A 19,076-nucleotide genomic window follows, 5' to 3' on the forward strand; every position below is an offset into this window, starting at 1 on the left:
ACGTATTTAATATGAACCTAACGTTATTTGTCAGAAATGCAAAATTATAACGCTCTCAGTTTATCTGTATGTAAAATTAACTCGGATGGTATAGACTCGCTTTAATGTAGCCACTTTAATCCCATTTGCATAATATTCCTGAATTAAGGAAGATGTAAGCATGGAATTTAATATTTCTACCTGATGGCATTACTGTTCCGACGGGAACTTGGTTTGAATGTCTTTTGGTAGGGTAGTTTGTAAGTTGTTGAACTCTTTGGTTGCTGCCATTACTTTTATATATTTTTTCAATGGGAAAAAAATCGTCATAATCACATCAGCCATAGGACGTCCACTGCTTACATACGTCTCCCACAATGATTTTCATAATGACCGGTTGCGGCCTGTATCCAGCGCTTTTCAGCTACTATAATGGGCGAAGAAAAAATTGGTCTATAGTAACTCTATGAAAAGCTTAGATTAAATTAAAAAATTACGTTTAACATGTTCGCTGTCGCAGATGTGCGGATGACAAAATATCAAGCCTTAACAACATGGCTTAAGTACAATTTTCAATCACCAAATAACTTTTATCATCAGCATATTATTATAACCAGACGTATCAAATATTCTTGTGTAGAAAATTATATGTCAAAAAGAAAATTTTCTCTCAGGGAGAGAGAGAGAGAGTTTTCATTAACCTACTAATTCTAGGTTGTCAATGTCTTAAATTGTAATTCAAATAATGTAATGCGTGAAAACATAACCAACTGTCACAATACATTTGTTTGTATAGGTCATGTGTATCCCCATTTTTATCAATATAGGAGTTAGGTGATATTGGTCTAATTGTCCCCGTGCCTAAGTTAAACCCAAATATTAACCCTACACTGCGATCATAGCCCGCACAAAGTTTCAAAGCACTAACCGGGTAACTAACAACTCTGGATACATCGGCTCTGAGTGAACTTACAAATCACATTATACTTGCTGTTAACTTGTAGTAACTTGATAGTTTGCCAAAACTAACGGTACTAATGGAGTAATTAGTTTCTGATAGCACTACGGATTAAATGCTGGAGCTTAATAACATTATTCTGTTTGAGTTTAAAATCATGAAAGAGTTGTTTATGTTGAAGACCATTTACCAAAATCTAGAATAGCGTCTACTTAGAGAAATTTCAATTTGTGTTAATTATTCTCATCCATTTAATTTACTAAATTGGTTAGTAATATAATTATGTAGCGACGTGATGGATCTGGATTAATTGTGATAATGTTAATCATCCGAATTAATGATGATTAATAAAGGTTATTATAGAGTAACTAGATAATTAAAGTTGCTCAGTCTATATCTGAATCCTTTATATCAAAAGGATGTTAACTAGTTAAATATGACCTAAATACGCCTGAACTGTAGATCATAATTATTATCCCTTCTTACTTTATTTGTTTGTAGCTTGCGTAAAAATACTCATACGAAATTTTTGCCACGCGTTTTTATTGGCATAAGTGTTGTTTCAAAATTAGAGCACTGTATTTTATTGGTTGTTAAGCATTAATTGAATGAAGCATGAATAGCATGTAAAGCGATTAGGGCCAGACGGACCCGGTTATTGTAACGATGACTGACAACTGGCGTCGCCGGTGTAGGGTTAAATGTGTTTTAGTTTTTTAATTCAATCGCGAAAGTGTTTTAAAATTGGAATGAGCAGTGGCCAGTATTTTTAAAGAAAGGAGACTCCATCAACTTTGTGGTGGGAGATATTTTTTCTTTAATTGCAAAAACTGTTTTAAAATTGAAATAGGCAAATGGCCAGTATTTTTTATAGAAAGTAGTTTTCATAAACTTTGAATTTAGAATATGTTGAAATGAACAGTCTTTTTCTATTATTATTATGAAGACAGATCTTCAAATATGACTGCCTGTATTTCAATACAGACAACAAAAAAGCTGTAGTAAAAGTGCATTACAAAATCTCTATGCTTTTAAGGCACTCTATGGGACTTGTTTCTTTATAAATATGTAACGATTTATGTAGTAACACTTATCACAATAGCTTACTTGTTTTAAATTATTGTCAACTCGCTTATAAGTCGTATTTATAAATTGTCAATTAAATAGCTTTGTTTAATTAACTGGAAGCAAATAAGGTCATAGGTAGACAGACTTTTAAACACGCTGAACGGTTTTAAAACGCCATCCCGCATTTTTAAATCGATCCGTCTGCCTCCCGGATTGAATCATTATTGGTATTAATAGTTAATACTGTTCAATTGGTCTCGATTGCAGTTAGTAAAAGTTGATATTAGATGAATCGAGTATTGAGTATTGAATATTGATTGTTCAATCGTTACGGGTGGGTTTGCATCGTAAAATAATTTATTTCAATTGCGTTTCGATTTTGTTTGACGACCGTTGATGTGATTTGTGTTAATGTTTTAAAATGAATGGGTATAAATAACAACAATAACAAAAACAGATTCGTAATCAGGACCAGTATAAAAAACGACTAAGTTTAAATACAAGTGTTGTTCAATAGAAGTGTTCCAATGGCTTTCTATCTACAATTTTTGCAGACACATTTACCTACCTGCAAAAAAACGGGATTCTGTCGTGTGAATGAATACACAAGTCCAGTTTTGCAGGATCCCCCAAAACTGGATTGTAATGGTAAAGGGCCCTGACACGTCTCTACGACTGACATGACACAATTTAACACACACGTGGCAACCCTGAGTCATTTCAGCAAATGCCTCAATTCGGCAAACTCGATAATTCGAATTCAGCATCGCGATTCAGATTAACGATCATTCCACTTCATAATGACGCTCGCGATGTGAAATAATTATGTTCATTAATACTAATTACTTGAACGAGCTTGATTGAAGTATTAATTTTTATTCGCGCGTATTTTTAGCTGGAGTGAGCTTTTTAATGGTAATTGGATTCAAACGGGTTGTATTGTCAAATTAACGTGCATTTTTTATATGACAGTCTGAATGCTTTCAGTACACACTTATTAACTCTTATTATCATTTTCTAAGTAATTTCACTGCTCAGGATGAGGGCATGATAAAAGATATACAAAAAGATAACTTTCAGTATAATTATCCTCTTAAGGTGTAGTGGTAAGCATAGACATTATTAAAGTACAAATAAATCATTATCTAATTAAAAGTACTAACATTCTAACTATTCTTTATGGCGAGATGTAGGTAGATAAGTTTTCTTCTGCGATAATGTGTTCCTTAGTAGTTTTACTTCTTACCCTGTGTAAGCAGTCACAGATTAAATCAACCCAACAGTTCTTAAAAACAACAAAAATGAATCAAAGCAAAATAGCATTGGTGCTAATATTTTTTATTCTGACTTTATTTTGGCTGTGGCTTGTGTTCAATAGGGTTCAGTCGCCAATAATATTTCCTTAGGTTTTCATATTTATTTATTATCATGAGGTAAAAAATAAGGTTAAAGTTTGAAAGTTATTTCTACATTAGTTAATTTATATTTATTTTATTTCTCTTAGACCTTCAGATTCAAAGCCTGTATTGTTTGAGTGTATTGATACAGTACTGATGTCATTTTCCATCCAAAATAATAGTTGCAGAAAGCAGTTAGATAATGGTCGCTTTCAACCGGCCAATCTGGAAATCAGCCCACTACTGAACATAGGCCAATGATTTCCAAATGTCCGGTTCGTCGTGGTTAAAAAAACATAACTCTCCTTCTCGCGCACCTGTCGGGTAATGATCATAAAATACAATTATACAGGGTGGAATTTTGTAATGCCACCTGAAGGGAAAGTACTCTTAATACTGTAGATAGAAAATTTTACTAAATGAAAACATTCCTTTATTTTTGAAAAGAAATAGAACTGCATTCAAAGATTTCCAAAAATTTGCTTGCTACACCCGGGAATCGAACCAACTAAAAGATGATAAAAATTACATTCTGTATTTTTATTGCATCGATCGTTAGGGTTAAGTATATGGATGAAATTACTCAAACAAACTTGATAAATCAAATGAAAGGAAAACCATGAAATCGTAAATTATTGTAATCTACAGAAAATTGTATGGCATGGTGGTAAATTTTCGAAAATTTTTCGGAAATCTTTGAATGCAGTTCTCTTTCTTTTCAAAAATAAAGGAATGTTTTCTTTAAGTAAAATTTTCTATCTACAGTATAAGGGTACTTTCCCTCCAGGTGGCGTTACAAAATTCCACCCTGTATACATTCAGTATAAAACATACGGAACCACAGCCACAGATCGGCACTTGTTTATTTCACTTATCATTCTTGCATTCAGTACAGAGGCGATATAATCGACACCAGTACAACACTCTTATAGGTAAGAGGCCTATTGTGAGACGCCGACAAAACGTGGGAACCGATGGGTTATCTTAACCCCTTTATACAGGCTTAAGGCTTATAAGCTATTTAATTCCGCGAATATTGTATTAGCGAGAAATGAAGTGGCTATGTTTTGTGCTTAGTTTTGAAAGCTTAGTGTTGATGGGCATTGAGATTATTAGACCTGTTAATTTGGGAACAGGGGAGTTTTAACTAATAATGAAATAATAATATAATCAGTTTTATGAGGAATACTTTAGAGCAGCGGTTCCCAAACTTGTTTTGTCTACTGCCCACTTTGAGAATAAATTCTTTTTAGCGCCCCCATTTGTAGTCGAGAGTCGAGTGCTCAGTCGGTGTCTAAGAGACCTCCTAGTAAATGACGCCTCCCAAGCCTCTATACAACGTCCCGATTTTTTTTCTGGGTGTCTTACCGCCCCCCTTTAAGCCTGCAGCGCCCACAAGGGGGCGTTATCGCCCACTTTGGGAAAGACTGCTTTAGAGGTACCTATGTTACCTAGTTACTATGTGTGAGTTACGACTGAGCACAGATGAGCTTTTATTAGTGAAGGAATCCATCTATACTTACTTACTTACTAATATTATAAAGCTGAAGAGTTTGTTTGTTTGTTTGTTTACTTGAACGCGCTAATCTCCGGAACTACTGGTCCGATTTGAAAAATTCTTTCAGTTTTAGATAGCCCATTTATCGAGGAAGGCTATAGGCTATATAACATCACGCTACGATCAATAGGAGCAGAGCAATAATGAAAAATGTTGCGAAAACGGGTTTTCACGCGTACGAAGTCGCGGACACAGCTAGTGTTTAGGTACATATTCTAAAGAACAATAAGAGGACAGAATCTATGACATATTGAATCGAATTGAGTTTTTGATAATACTTTTGACTCGATATTAACCTAAATACGTATTATTGACACTAATCTAGCTTAATTCATAGCTTAATATCATTCATCTAAATCAGTCTTTAATTACAGTTAAATGTAGATAATCCTTTGTAAACATATGCAGATCAAATATACCGTTAATCTAACTGCTAAATAATTAACATCTAAATAGCTAAAACCAATCAATTACTCATAGATATTAAACGGCATTAGCCATCGATACTCTAATTACTCGATTTGGCTCGAATTAGTCGATTGATTAAGCGAAGTCGATTTGATATCGATATAATTTCGCCGCAAATTGTGTTTGCGAACGTTATTGAGCTTCGATGTTTGCGAGCAAATAAATTGATGGAATTTCAAGTTGGATTTGTGAATTCATTTGCCTGAAGCTGTTTTTAATGTTGAAGAAATGCGAAAGGTAATCCGTTTCGAAAGTTATTAATGCTGTGAAATATCGGTGTTTTTGGTTTTGTGTGCACTGAAAAAATGGATTGTTGATTTTATTTTTGAGTTTCAAAAATTACTCAAATTAAGAGGAAATGAAGTTAGAAAATAGGATTAAAGCTAGAGTATGTGTGAGCTCAATACTTCTAAGTTTTGGTATTAACTCATGTCATTGCTTAAAGATGGACTACAGTACAGAGAGCTTGACACTATTGATTTTCAATTAATTTAATTTTTGCTTTCCAATACTATGTCGGGACTGATCCCACATCTTTTTCCCACATTTGCAACTTATATAAATTCATCAACAGCGTGACGAATGTGACCTTATCATCAATGTTCCGAGACTGACCGTAAGAAGTTCAAAGTATACTGTTGACCTTCACTGGTTGGGTTTTTATTGGCAGTCAAGTTGTAGAGCCTGGCTACACAGGAGTTGCAGCGGTGGGAACTAGCGGTCGGAATAGTCCCATCTCTCTTCGTGATACAATTAGCAAATTAACCGACAATTTCAATAAAAAAGCAAGCAGTTACACGTAACGGTTGATAGCGTGTATTGGCTCGTCCTGTCTACGCGCGTGGGGTCCCTATCCGACTAATCCTATTTATATTAGTGCCATTACCACATTACGACACCCACCGCGGCATCCGCGCTGCAGTAACCTTGGCGGGGACCGTTTACGTGGGACACGCTGATTTTTGCGACAAGGTCACATGGTGCACCTTTTTTATGATCATTTTTGCTCCTGGCTAAAATATTACCTTTTGCTCGTGAATTCACCCGCGTGGATTTTAAATATCATGATAGCCTAGTGATGTATAACAGAATAATAATAAGTAACTATTACGTACAAAAGTTCTTCGCGAAGGTATTTAAAAACGACACCCACCGCGCCATCCGCGCTGCAGTAACCTTGGCGGGGACCGTTTACGTGGGACACGCTGATTTGTGCGACAAGGTCACATGGTGCACATTTTTATAGCCAATAGGTTTTTAATATAGATTTGGTTAAAAAGGTAATGGAATTCGCAGATTCTGATCTTCACTGTCTACCTTTAAATAAGAGCCGAAAAATTCTTGACCAAAGAGTTTTTTTAAGCAAATCATTGAATCTTTTTTGAGGAAGCTTTTCTACTGACTGGATTTAAACCAAAAATATTCTCATTTTAGTGACCATTCTTACCTTTAATTATAATATTTCCATCAGTTGAGAGGACTTTTTTGAAGGCTAACCTTCCAAAAATAATTGATTATGTGCCAAAATACCTAAACCTACCTACTGGTTAAAATTGAATAATATTTTTGATTTGATTTGCTTATCTATACTTATAATTACTAACTAAAAACAAACAGTACCTACAGACAGTGCGAGTAACATCGTTATTAACAGCTTAATCGTTTTTATTGAAAATTGTGTTCAAATCGATTAATTGAATGAAAGAGCAAGCTGAGTGCCATCGCGCTGACGTCACGCGACGCGGGCGCATGCGATTCATCGCCCATTAAAGTCACTTGGACGCTTTGAACGACATTATACTGTGTGCCCAATTAGGTACAGATCACGGCACATCAAGGTAAATAGCGACATCTTATGTATAGCCTGACCAGGAACATAAAAACCCTCGCCATGTTGCGGAAAACTAATGGTACTAATTTCTTTTAATGGCAACAGTAACTGAAAACTTCATTGTCATGTCACCTTGCATGTCAGTCTATTGCTGTCAAAGTGTAAACAAACTTTATTTTAAATGTGCGCAATTGATTTTGTGAATTAAATTGCTAAAATCGTTTTATAGTCGTGAAAGAAAAGTGGTTTACAATGTGTTAAAGTGTTTGTCGAAGAGAAATACTAAGGGTTCGGACAATATTTTCATTGAATAATGTTTCCGACAAAGGTTGTCAAATTGACTGACATGTTTATCGCATAGTACAGTCCACTATGAAAATTAGCTGTGGTTTGTTTCAACTACCTATTTTAAAATTTTTTGTCACTTTCTAAGTGTTGAATTTTATGGAATTGGGAAAGAAGTACCGAGTTTGAAGCGTTCATGAGCAAACATTGCAGTTGAATATTCAAGTTCTGAATTTGATTATTGATGAATAATACTTAAAATAAATCCTACTAGCTCGATTAATGGTTTCATTTAATTTATTTAAACCAGGTTACCTATAATAATATTTTTTCGTTAATTTATGAAAATATCAAATTAGCCCGTAATCCTGAATCCTGATACATAAAGTTAGCCTATTAATTAACACAGGTACGACTGTACTCAGTGTTGCACTATCAAATGCAATTGACGCGCCTCTATGCCAGGGTTTTTATGTTCCTGGTCAGGCTATAGTTGCTATTTTGCAACAAATGTATCTATTTAAAAAAATCGGTTAATTCAACGCAATTATTATTATACCACCTGTGGGCTGTGGACTATCTTCTTCTGCCTCGGCCACTTACTGATGAGGATCGCGACCAGATACTATAGTGTAATTTTATATTAATTTTGAGTTTCCGATATTTCGGCATTGTTTCAAGCGCCATGGTCACGGAGTAACTCATAACATCTCACCCGCAAGTTCCTTCAATTATGTTAGTGACCATGAAAGTTTAAAACAATATATAGTCTTTTTCACGTAAGATGATCCGTATGACACTTCAAGGTTATCCATATTACGCATACTACATATGCAGAATATTTTTGAAAAAATATTTGTACTTTATTAGCAATATAATAAAAAAAAATACTAGGTACTTGTCTTGAAATATATAGTAAAATCTGAGTCAATTGATTATATTTTAATTAAATACGATGTAAAAATATTTTTTAATTAATGTACGCAATGTGTGAAACGGAATAGATTTAGTGCTGGGGTATTTCTTGTATAATAAAATCGATTATTTCCGCGGTTCATTAATCGATTGCAGTGAATACTTAGTTATTAAAAACATCACAAAAATCAACTATATTTTTCGATTATTGACTTTAATAAACGCATTGAAAATAAATTAATAGTTTTTAATTTAAAGAAACAGAACCAGTACTTTGATCAATCGTTTTTTTGAACACGAAGCATGAAATTTGAATATTATCAATAAAAAATTGTTACAATAATTAAAAAACATGTTTTTTGTTAAATAACACCTATACAAAATATTTATCTAAAAGTAGGTTTTACTAACTGTTCGAAAAAATCGATAGATAAAAATCGCTATGGTTTAGTTATGTGACATCTCTATATCTTTCAAACTCGAAACGTCATACGGATCATCTTAGGTGAAAAAGACTATAGGTACATAATAGTGTTCCTCCATAGACTGCGGTCATATAAGCTGTGTGGACCGCACGATGCAAACTCCCGCCCACCGTCTTCCTCACCGCGTCTGGATCATCTCGTCGGTGCCCTACCGGTGGACGCAAAAAGGGACTTTTTCTCTGCGTTGGGAAGCCTGAAGTTTGCATGCCCTTAGTCACCTTTTAAGACATCCACGGATCCACATAAAAACCAAAACGGAATCCCTGGGAAAAGGATACATAATAGTGAATGATTAGAGGCAATCACTTAATTACCATCAGGTGATCCGTCTGCTCGTTTGCATCCTATCACATAAAAAAAAAAAGGCAAGGACTCTACCTGCTTAGCTCACAATTATTACTAATATCTTGAATATTTCCTGTAAAAAAGTAGAAGCTTCCACCACTTCTTCTCAGGACCAGTCGATATATTGTCCTGAAGTAGTAGAGCCAGCTTAGATATTTCGTCAGTGAAATTCTAAGTAAGTAATTTTTTGACGGTTTTGCTATTTTCATTTTGATGCCATTGGATGAAGAAAGACCGCGTGCTTTTTTCCGATCAATCTTCTATAAAATGCACAATTTTAACTTACACACTGTTAGAACTTCACTGAAGATTTGGGACGTCTGTTGTGCCCTGAAAAGTGCAATTTGAGTTGAAGTCATATCACGAGTCGTGCAAGTTGATAACGCTGCGTGTGCGCATCACATACAATTCATTGGCCATTAACGTCACTTGCTTGCGCGACGCCGCGCGGGCCGCACGTGGGTCTCGGTTCTACAATTGAATTTCATTGCCATTTTCCTCTCAAACATTGTTACGGAATGCTGGAAATGATTTGCTAGCTGCGCTGATTGTGTGAATTGAGACTAAACGGATGACGAGCTAGTTGTGGATGCAATAAATATGGTTATATGCTCAATTTTAAAATCTTTGTGGTAATAACGAAATGATTACGTACTCAAATTATGTGGTGGTAGACTTCCACGACTATCTGATACCAGTAGGCTGAGTTGCACCATCTTAACTTTAACTTTGACAAACGCCAAAAATCTGTCAAACTCCATACTAAAAACACCGGTCATTGAAACTCAGCCTTAGATTCCGTGCTTCATAACTGCTTGTTAAGCTTTGGTCGGTCTGATGAGGTCAGTTTAAAATCAATGTTTTGAAATGATCTATGTTTTGTTTGTGTCAGACAAAACAGTGCACACCTAACTTTATGGTTATAAACTAATTAGATTTCAATTAAAGTGCCTATTTGAAAAAGTTACAGTTTGAAATAATTTGATTAACTTGAAAAGCTTTAGTTTCATCAAATTATTAACTTTTCAAATCAAATCATTTTGAAATCAAACTATCAAAAGCACATCAAAACAATCAGTTTTGTCGCAAAATACTACATTGGTGCTATTCTTTTAAGCGGTGCAATATAACATGAACAATTGGCTCTACCCTACATCCCTACCGGAGGAGGTATCGCGAATAGTGCAGTACAGTCGCACGATGCAATCTAGCAATTTGCTCATCGAAATTAATTGATTTATGCGCGCAGTGTCCTTTGTCGCCTGGGGGAATGGTGTTACAAGTTTATCTGTTGTAACGCCTTTAAATTTTTAATATATCGCGTAATGAGGTTTTTATCGATTCGTGGGTAAATTAAATTGGTTTTAACTATTCGTGACTAAATTCTTAGTTGAATTTTGAAGTATCGATTTTTTCATAATTTCGTGTGGATCATTTCATAATGTTTACAGACTAGGACAGGAGACTGAAATGGTTTAATCGCCCCAACAGTTTTTAATGACTACTAACTTGATGAAAAGAGGTACTTTTAATTGGAAACAAAGTGATTATACTATTTTATGCCATATCCCAAATCCAGAATCTCTAGAGTTGAAAAAACTAAATAGATATGACTAATTAAAAATCGATATTTTGGGATACCTGTGCCTATGAAATTGAGTTTAATTTTACTGCATTTTTTTTCTTTGCGAGTAAAATGTACCAGAGTTTCAGATAATAAGACAATTAACAGTCTGCATAATACAAATCTAGCTATTGTTACATTGTAGACCTAGGTCAATAAGCCACGACAGCGCAACTTAATATTCGATAAAACTAAGCGACAATAAGTGCGAGTGATTGCATGATCACGATACAATGCCCTTACATCTCGATTGTTGGAATAGAGTTGCCAGTGCAAAGGTGTTCAATAAATAAAAAATATTTTAATAGTTAAATACATTTTTAAACTACCAGAAGTATTGACAAACGAATATTGAAATAGGAAAATTAAGATTTGCCTGAAAAGCTTAATTTACAGTAGAATACTCTAAAGAACAATTCACAACTGAATATTGAAAATAGAGAACTAAGACTTGCCTGAAAAGCTCGCTTAGAATTTGAGTGATAAAAATCTCAAAATTTGACATTTACCGTATTACAAAACCCCAATCTTTAACTCTACATAATTACATATATCTCAAAAGCTTTTTTCAGGTATATTCAGGCCTGTTCTTCTTATATAGTTGTGATAGAGCGACTTTGCGACAAAATTCTATAGTTCGATTTTCCGACTGTACAACTCTATATAAATCACCCATATTCATTCTCTGCACCAATTTTTCAACTGGGGACTTTCTATCATATCAGCTTGCAACACCGCGCACCGGCACAGATCTGTTGCATCGTTTGCATTCTGCGCGCGCGCCGATCAAGGCCCGAGCGCCTTATGATTACGCGGCAATGTTTCTATGCAAATCCTCGCAGTATTAGATCGATTGTGATTACAGTTTCTCGATTTCTAATGCGGCTTTTGTGATTGTTGGCTAATTTCAGCCTCGCATGTATTGTGTTATAGTTATATTCGTAGTTACATTGTGCGATTGTCGGTCGCCGATATTAACATTCGCTAATATGTAGCATACTTTGTGAATTAAAAGGACTATGACTTCAATAGGACTTAGTGGCAACAATAAACTCGGTCAATGACTTCAATATGTTTTGCATTGATGCACTAACACTAACTTACTTATTTGAGCATTTCTACAGATGTGGTTATGTAAGGAGAGAAGTGAGCTTTGCATGTACAATTGATTCCTTTTTCTATACCTACATAAAAAAGTACTAAACATATTTTAAACAAGTTAAGACTAGTATTGGATAGTTCCCCCTACTGCTGTAGTGCTTATCAGCTGGCGTCATTGTCTTACGCCTGTATTCACAAACATTACTATGAGGTCTCACAGAGCGCGTGGACACATAGGGTGACACACGAACCAGTCACAGAGCTCTATTCAACGCTGTGTGTTCGATTTGCTGCTTTACTTAAGTAAGCATCGTTTGTAAATACGGGCGTTAGCCACTCGCAAGTGATAGGACTGACAGGACCTTACTCTACAGGGTGTTAGGTAAATGGGTATATGAGCCGACACTAGGCCATGTTAACATGGTCATATAAATGGTATGGTGAAGTCAGAAAATTGATATCTTCATTTTAATTATTTTAATTTTCATACAAATCGGATTTTATAAAATTTATTTTGTATGAAAATAAAAAAAAAAAAAATCATGATATCAAATTTCTGACTTCACCATACCATTTATATGCCTATGTTAACATGGGCTAGTGTCGGCTCATATACCCATTTACCTAACACCCTGTATAGTGGCACAGAATAATAATAAGTACTATAGTGGCACCAACTGGTGAGCACTAAAAGCTCTACATACGAAGCTGGACTAACACTTTTTGTGATATTTTTAATTTTGAATTTTGATATTTGTTCTTTTCATTATCACATTGAACTCCTGCACTATTCGTTCGAAAGACGCCCACTGATTTTCACAAAGACCGGTCTTGCGCTGCCCGCATCCAGGCACCTCCCTGCACTGTAAAACAGATCTAACATAGCTGTTTGTCCCTCAGCTGGCGAGCGGCGGCGGCGGAGGGCGAGGTCTCTTCTGCTACCACTGCCCGCCCAGCCTGCCGCCCCATCAGCACAGGCTGCCGACTCTCGAGTACCCCTTCACGGCTTCGCATCCTTGTAAGTACTTTTTTAAATATTTTTTATGCAGAACAAGGCATGTATTTGATCGCAATCGCACCTGATGTTAAGTGAGATGTAGCCTAGGATCGATGGTACATAATTATCTGCCCTGTAAGTGTCTATTCACTCTCAATTTGAAAAGGCCCGGATTATAGTGTTCGGGAAAGATAGCAGCAGGCAGCGAATTATTTATATGTCTTGGTATCCTAGAAGCTCTATGGTTAATGCTGTGAGAGTTAGAGGCCGTTGTCTTTTCAGCTACTTCTTACTGTTTTTTTTTTCTTTTCCACATAAATATCTACCAGCTATAGATGACTACGTTATTTGTCCTTCTTGTCAGTACTTTCCATACTGGCAGGCTCTACTAGTGCTTCGTAATAAACCTTTATTTCGAAGCACTGATAGAGCCTAAAAGTTAAGGAAGAAACATGCATGTAGAGCCCCTTAAAATCTACCTTTTTTGACATAGGTAACAATTTTTATTTGAAACACGTAAAAGAGCACCCTAAGGGCTAACTTTTGCCATGAAACCCTTTTGTGAATCATTATCCTATAAGACTTATTTTAATTACTTAATGATGGATTACTTGCAAACGATTGTTGTATAAAGACTTTCTCCTCATGTTGATTCATCATGTCAGCCATAGGACGTCCACTGCTGAACATAGGCCTCCCCTAATGCTTTCCACGTTGATCGATTGGTAGCGGCCTGCATCCAGCGCTTCCCCGCCACCCCTACGATGTCGTCGGTCCACCTTGTAGGTGGACGTCCCACGCTGCGCCTTCCGGTACGCGGCCTCCATTCCAGAACCTTGCTGCCCCATCGGCCGTCAGTTCTGCGCACTATGTGCCCTGCCCATTGCCACTTCAGCTTGCTAATCCGTCGGGCTATGTCAGCGACTTTAGTTCGTTTACGGATTTCCTCATTTCTGATTCGATCTCGCAAAGAAACACCAAGCATAGCCCTCTCCATAGCACGCTGTGCAACTTTGTCATGTTGATTATGTTTTTTCAATTTTTGTTCTATTTAAAGAGCGGCATTTGTAAAGTCCATTAATTTTTCATCATCATTTTCAGCCATAAGACGTCCACTGCTGAACAAAGGCCTCCCCCAACGATTTCCACAATGGCAGACCCAAAGTCCATTATTACATTTGAACAAACACTAATACTCGTAGTAATCTGCCTATTCAAATAAATTTAGTTTTAGATTTAGCTTTAACGTTTAGTGGATGCCTCGGCAGAAAGTTCCATAATTCGGTTGGGTCGCGTAACTACGTTAACCGTTAACTGGCCCTTGCTTCTCTTGTTTTTGACGAACTCGATTACCCATCGATTTACTTAAAACGCTACTTTGCAAATGAACAAGGGCAATATGAACGCTTAATTTGTTAAACGAGGTTAAACGTGTATATTTTCTGACCTGACTTTACACTACTAAAAATCAAATCAAAATCAAATTAAATCAAAAACATTATTCAATTTTGAGATTTGCACTTACGAGTCATAATGACCGTGAAAAATAATAAAAAAGTAATAAAAAAGAAAAAAGGGAAAATGGGCAATAATGTGTGTTTAGTTATAAAACTTAAGGGAGCTTTTCAATGAATAATTATTTTTTTTATTTCATAAATATCCTTCCTATTCAATATCACTAACCACTGGTTGCAGACAAATCAACTGTTTTAACGTAATCGTCTATCGGTTCCAGGTCTTTCCATTTTTTTTGTGTTCTAAATTGATTTGTTAAGCACAACATTTCGTCATACTCGAATAACAAAATTAAATATGCTACAAAATACACTTCAACTAGTGTCCGACCGAAAATGGATTTTCAGCCGAAAACGAAAACGAAAACGAAGCTTCGGCAGCAGTCTCATTTTCGGCCGAAAACGAAAACGAAAACGAAAATGACCTTCAACTGTCAAATTTCAATCTGTTTGCGATCAAATGCCCATAATTTTCGATGCTTTTACACTCTTAAATTGTTTAAGTAGTCTCGTAAACAATGAAATATGTAAAAAATTCAAAAACCGTATTTTGACCAAAAACATATTGACGTTTGACGGATTTGGATAATGGATTGTTTAAAGAAAACCGGCATTAGTGACCTGGAGGAAGTGAAGGAGAAATAAAGGGTATCCAGTGGCAATTTTTCAACTTCAAAAATTAATACAAATGACAGAAATGTTTTTTTATTATTATTTATTACTAATGCAAACTGGAGTTTAACAATGCGGATTATTTTTTTTATAGGCAATATCGTTTAAATGATGCCCGTTTTACTCTAGGCACTTTTACAGCCGGACTCTTACATTCGCAACTACGCGAGAGCAAAACGCGCTGGTAATTTTCTTGCAACTTCACGGCTGATATTTTCTTACGGAACCTGAATTATTTGAGGATTGTTACTGTAAATTTTTTGACTTGAGATAAATCCCCACAAGAAAAAGTCGCATAGTGTGAGATCTGGTGACCGAGGCGTATTTCAAATATTGCTCAATTGCGAACTCTGTGGGCTCCTGACCAAGTGACTCATGGCGTATTTCAAATCCGCATTAACTTAATAAAACCCTTTGGCTTTATTTGTATTCAATTTTGAACTTGGAAAATTCCCGCTGGACACCTTTGTACCGTAACCTCACTTCACAACTTCAAAACAGTGTGACAATATCCCGTCCGATTCACTCCCGAAGATATCAGAACGTTATATACGTCACCATTTTATTCAAGTATTTCTGATATTCGGTTTGGCCGAAGCTTCGGCTGGTTTTTGGCCGAAAACGAAAATATGGCCGAATGTCCATTTTTTGGCCGAAAATGGCCGAAAACGAAAACGAAAACGAATATTCGGTCGGTCACTAACTTCAACGTATCGAACGACAGCACAACGAAGTTGCCGCAAGTTCGTAACTTGACTCTAACTGCGTTACTCGAGTTAAACTCTCGCCTTGTTTCCGAGAACTCGATTTTCACTAATTAATCGATCCGGACGAATCTGTGGCCGTTGATGGGTTAAATACGTTTTAATTTAAGATTGAATAAATAATCAAGAATTTGAATTTGCCTTTTTGGTAGATCGTTTTAATGAAAGTTATCTGTATGAGATAAATGATTTGATCATTTAAGTAATAATATTCACCTTTTTCATAAAATACATTTTTTTCTTTTTTAATCACAGCTAGACATGTTCTTTCATTAATATGTTTATAATGCATTTTTTAGGGAATGTAAGTTCATTTTTATGATTTTACAGTTGTCACTGTGTTTCACATTAAATCAATCATACCTTGGTGTTTAAAAACAGTCACTATCACAATCTGTTTGCTAACTTTTAGCAGTGTTAGATGTGTTCTTTAGTCTTTACGAAAGAAGCAGCGCTATAGTGTACCTACTATCTAAAACCTAAGAGAACATGAGACACGTATAAAAGTCGTAAAACTTAATTACGAGTAAAAAATACCCTTTCGGTTCATTCCTCAGTAGATTAGCGGGCGAGCATAACCTCAAACGTTCCAAATCAGTTTCTTTTACCATCTGCTATCCCGGGGGTGGCAATGTGGCTAATGAATAGAAGGCGGGCGGGGGATGGGCGGGGCCCCCGGGGATTGGTCGCCGCCAGCGCCATCTATTATTCATAAAATAGTTTTTGAGTCGCGCCACTCGCAGTAATCCAGTTACAGATAACCCAATAAGGATCACGTCACTTTTGATTAAGCCCGCGTAATTTTTTAAAAACACGATCAAAGGCAGTAAACTAGTTATCAAAATGTCGCTGTCGGATGATTGGGTAAATGTATTAATTTTTAAAATCTATTAACGAAATGCTAGGGTGGGTGGGGGTTTAAAAAGCGGTCGGCGGCTAGTGAATAAAAAAGCGGCTTAAACGAATCTATTAAAAATGTATAAGGCAATTTGAGCCTGGAATACTCGGCGCTCGTTAGCCGAATCTCATAGCTGCCGATGGACGCCGTGCCTCCTCAGGGCTGTGCTATTGCGATTGAATGAAAATACTGAAGGCACAAGTTTATTTATGAATTAGATATGTTGGTGGTCCTTTCTTGACTTTCCGTGTATTTGTGGGGTGTAAAGAGTGACTTATCTCTTCAATTAATGTGTTTAAATTTTATATTCATCTGTCATCGCCATCTTTGGGTAGCCTAAAATTAAACAAAAACAAATAAGGTCTCAGAAACAAGGAAAGATACCTAGTTGATGTTTTACCTATATTTTTTAGCGATCTTAAGGGATCGATTCGGCAACATCGGATGCCTAAATCATTGAGCTGATTTCGTGATTAAAAAAAACTATTTGTAATCTAAAATATGGTCTATATTTTTTCCAAAAATCACTTCACTTCTATAGCAGTATTTAAGCAATAAACTACCTAACGAAGTAGGAATTCCGATACGTTTACGGTCAATCTTTGGCTAGCACAAAGAGGCGAGCTTAGCAGCTTTAGTAATCCCCAACTTTTTGCTGCACTCCAGCTTCCGGCGGAAGCCAACACTTTTTAATTTCCGCCTCCGAGGGATTTTTCTACCAGCCTGATGAGCTTCAATTATTAACATTCAATTAATGAAAATATTTATAAGCTTCTTAATCTGGACGGTGCTTTGTTTAGAAGTTACAGTGATAACGGGGTTTGTAACCAAAATACCCAAGTGGTAGGTAAATGATAGTATCATATTTTTTACCTATTAGTTTTTATAGTAAACTTTGTCTTCATTGTTGTAATGTTCATATTAATTGTGAGGCGAATTTGCTACTAGTATCATAGCTTCACTAATTAATTCGTCCGGAAAAAAGTCACACCGGTTAATTTCAAATTGTTTTTTTCAACAGAATCAATAATTTTTCTTACTGGTTAAAAGTCGAACAAGTTATATTTTTAACGTATAAAATGTCTTTAATCAGAAACTATACTAATCCAATCCTATCCATTTCACGTGCATCCATCCAATGCCCTAATCACCGGCACTAATTAGCAGGTGCGATGATACTACGCGCCCTATCGCTCGCTTCATGCTTTGTTATGCGCAAATTGACAACTCGCACGCATTCCAAGCGGGCATGGAATACGCGTTTATTTGGATTCAATGGAATTTCAGTTTGGCCAATGAAACTTGGAAAGGATGGCAGTGTTAAAGTTATGAAAACTTGTACAGGGCGGTGTTAAATATTGGTGTTTTGACGAAGCATTCCAGGTTTTGCTTAACCTGTTAGCAGTTTTCTAAAGACCGCGGGAATGCTTGAGAAAATTGACAGAATTGTTTTAACATTTTGTTTTTACGACACATTTTCAGACGGTACAGTTAAAATACCACTTTTGAAAAAGGCATTTTGTACTTTTTTCGAAGTGCCCACTTTTGGCGTGGCCCAATCACAAGCTGTGCGAACCAGAAAAAAGTGTCCACTCGTGAACGGGACTATTCCCACCTCTCGTTTCAACTCCTGTGTAGCCAGGATCTACAGCTTGACCGCCATAAAAACCCAACCAATGAAGGTCAAGTTTGTCCCGAGGGAAAGTTAAACTGTCATTGGACCCGCAACGAAATTAATCAGAAGAACATAAGAGGAGTTCGAAATTATGGTTCGACTTCCCTCCATTGACAAGCGGATGACAGGTGACAAACAAAGGTGAAGTGTCGCTTGCTATGTACCTACTGATATTGAATCTATCAGCAGCAAAACATTTACTTAATTCAGTATCCTGTCAAACCCAACCAAGACAAATTGGTTTTAAAAAGTCATAACCATCAACAATTTAATCCAAGTGAGTCTCCATGATACGAATACGTCCAATTAATCTTCCATTTAACTGCAGCCCGAAAATACACGAGTGTGATGCTTTTAAAATAGCCCGCCATGTTGAAGTTTTAAATTGATTGCTTTGAGCATCGGAAAAGTTGTGCTGGTTCTGTAGATGAAACGATAGTCAGATCGGTGCCATTTGTAAATTAATGTACACTAATATTATAAATAGGAAAGTTTTGTTTGTTAGTAATTAAGCTTCGGAACTACTGAAATGATTTGAAAAA

General features: G+C 36.1%; 1 protein-coding gene across 1 annotated transcript in view; it reads left to right on the forward strand.

The window, feature by feature from the left end:
* LOC135078603 (paired mesoderm homeobox protein 2B-like) overlaps positions 1 to 19,076 on the forward strand; it is a gene marked incomplete at its 5' end in the record, with an annotated part of 42,247 nt that overhangs the window by 2,270 nt on the left and 20,901 nt on the right. The window contains one exon of the mRNA XM_063973132.1: positions 12,915 to 13,032. Within this exon, the coding sequence (XP_063829202.1) occupies positions 12,915 to 13,032 (118 nt within the window). The remainder of the gene's footprint in view (positions 1 to 12,914; positions 13,033 to 19,076) is intronic.

This window comes from Ostrinia nubilalis, chromosome 15, assembly GCF_963855985.1.
Source record: "Ostrinia nubilalis chromosome 15, ilOstNubi1.1, whole genome shotgun sequence".
Lineage (NCBI taxonomy): Eukaryota > Metazoa > Arthropoda > Insecta > Lepidoptera > Crambidae > Ostrinia > Ostrinia nubilalis.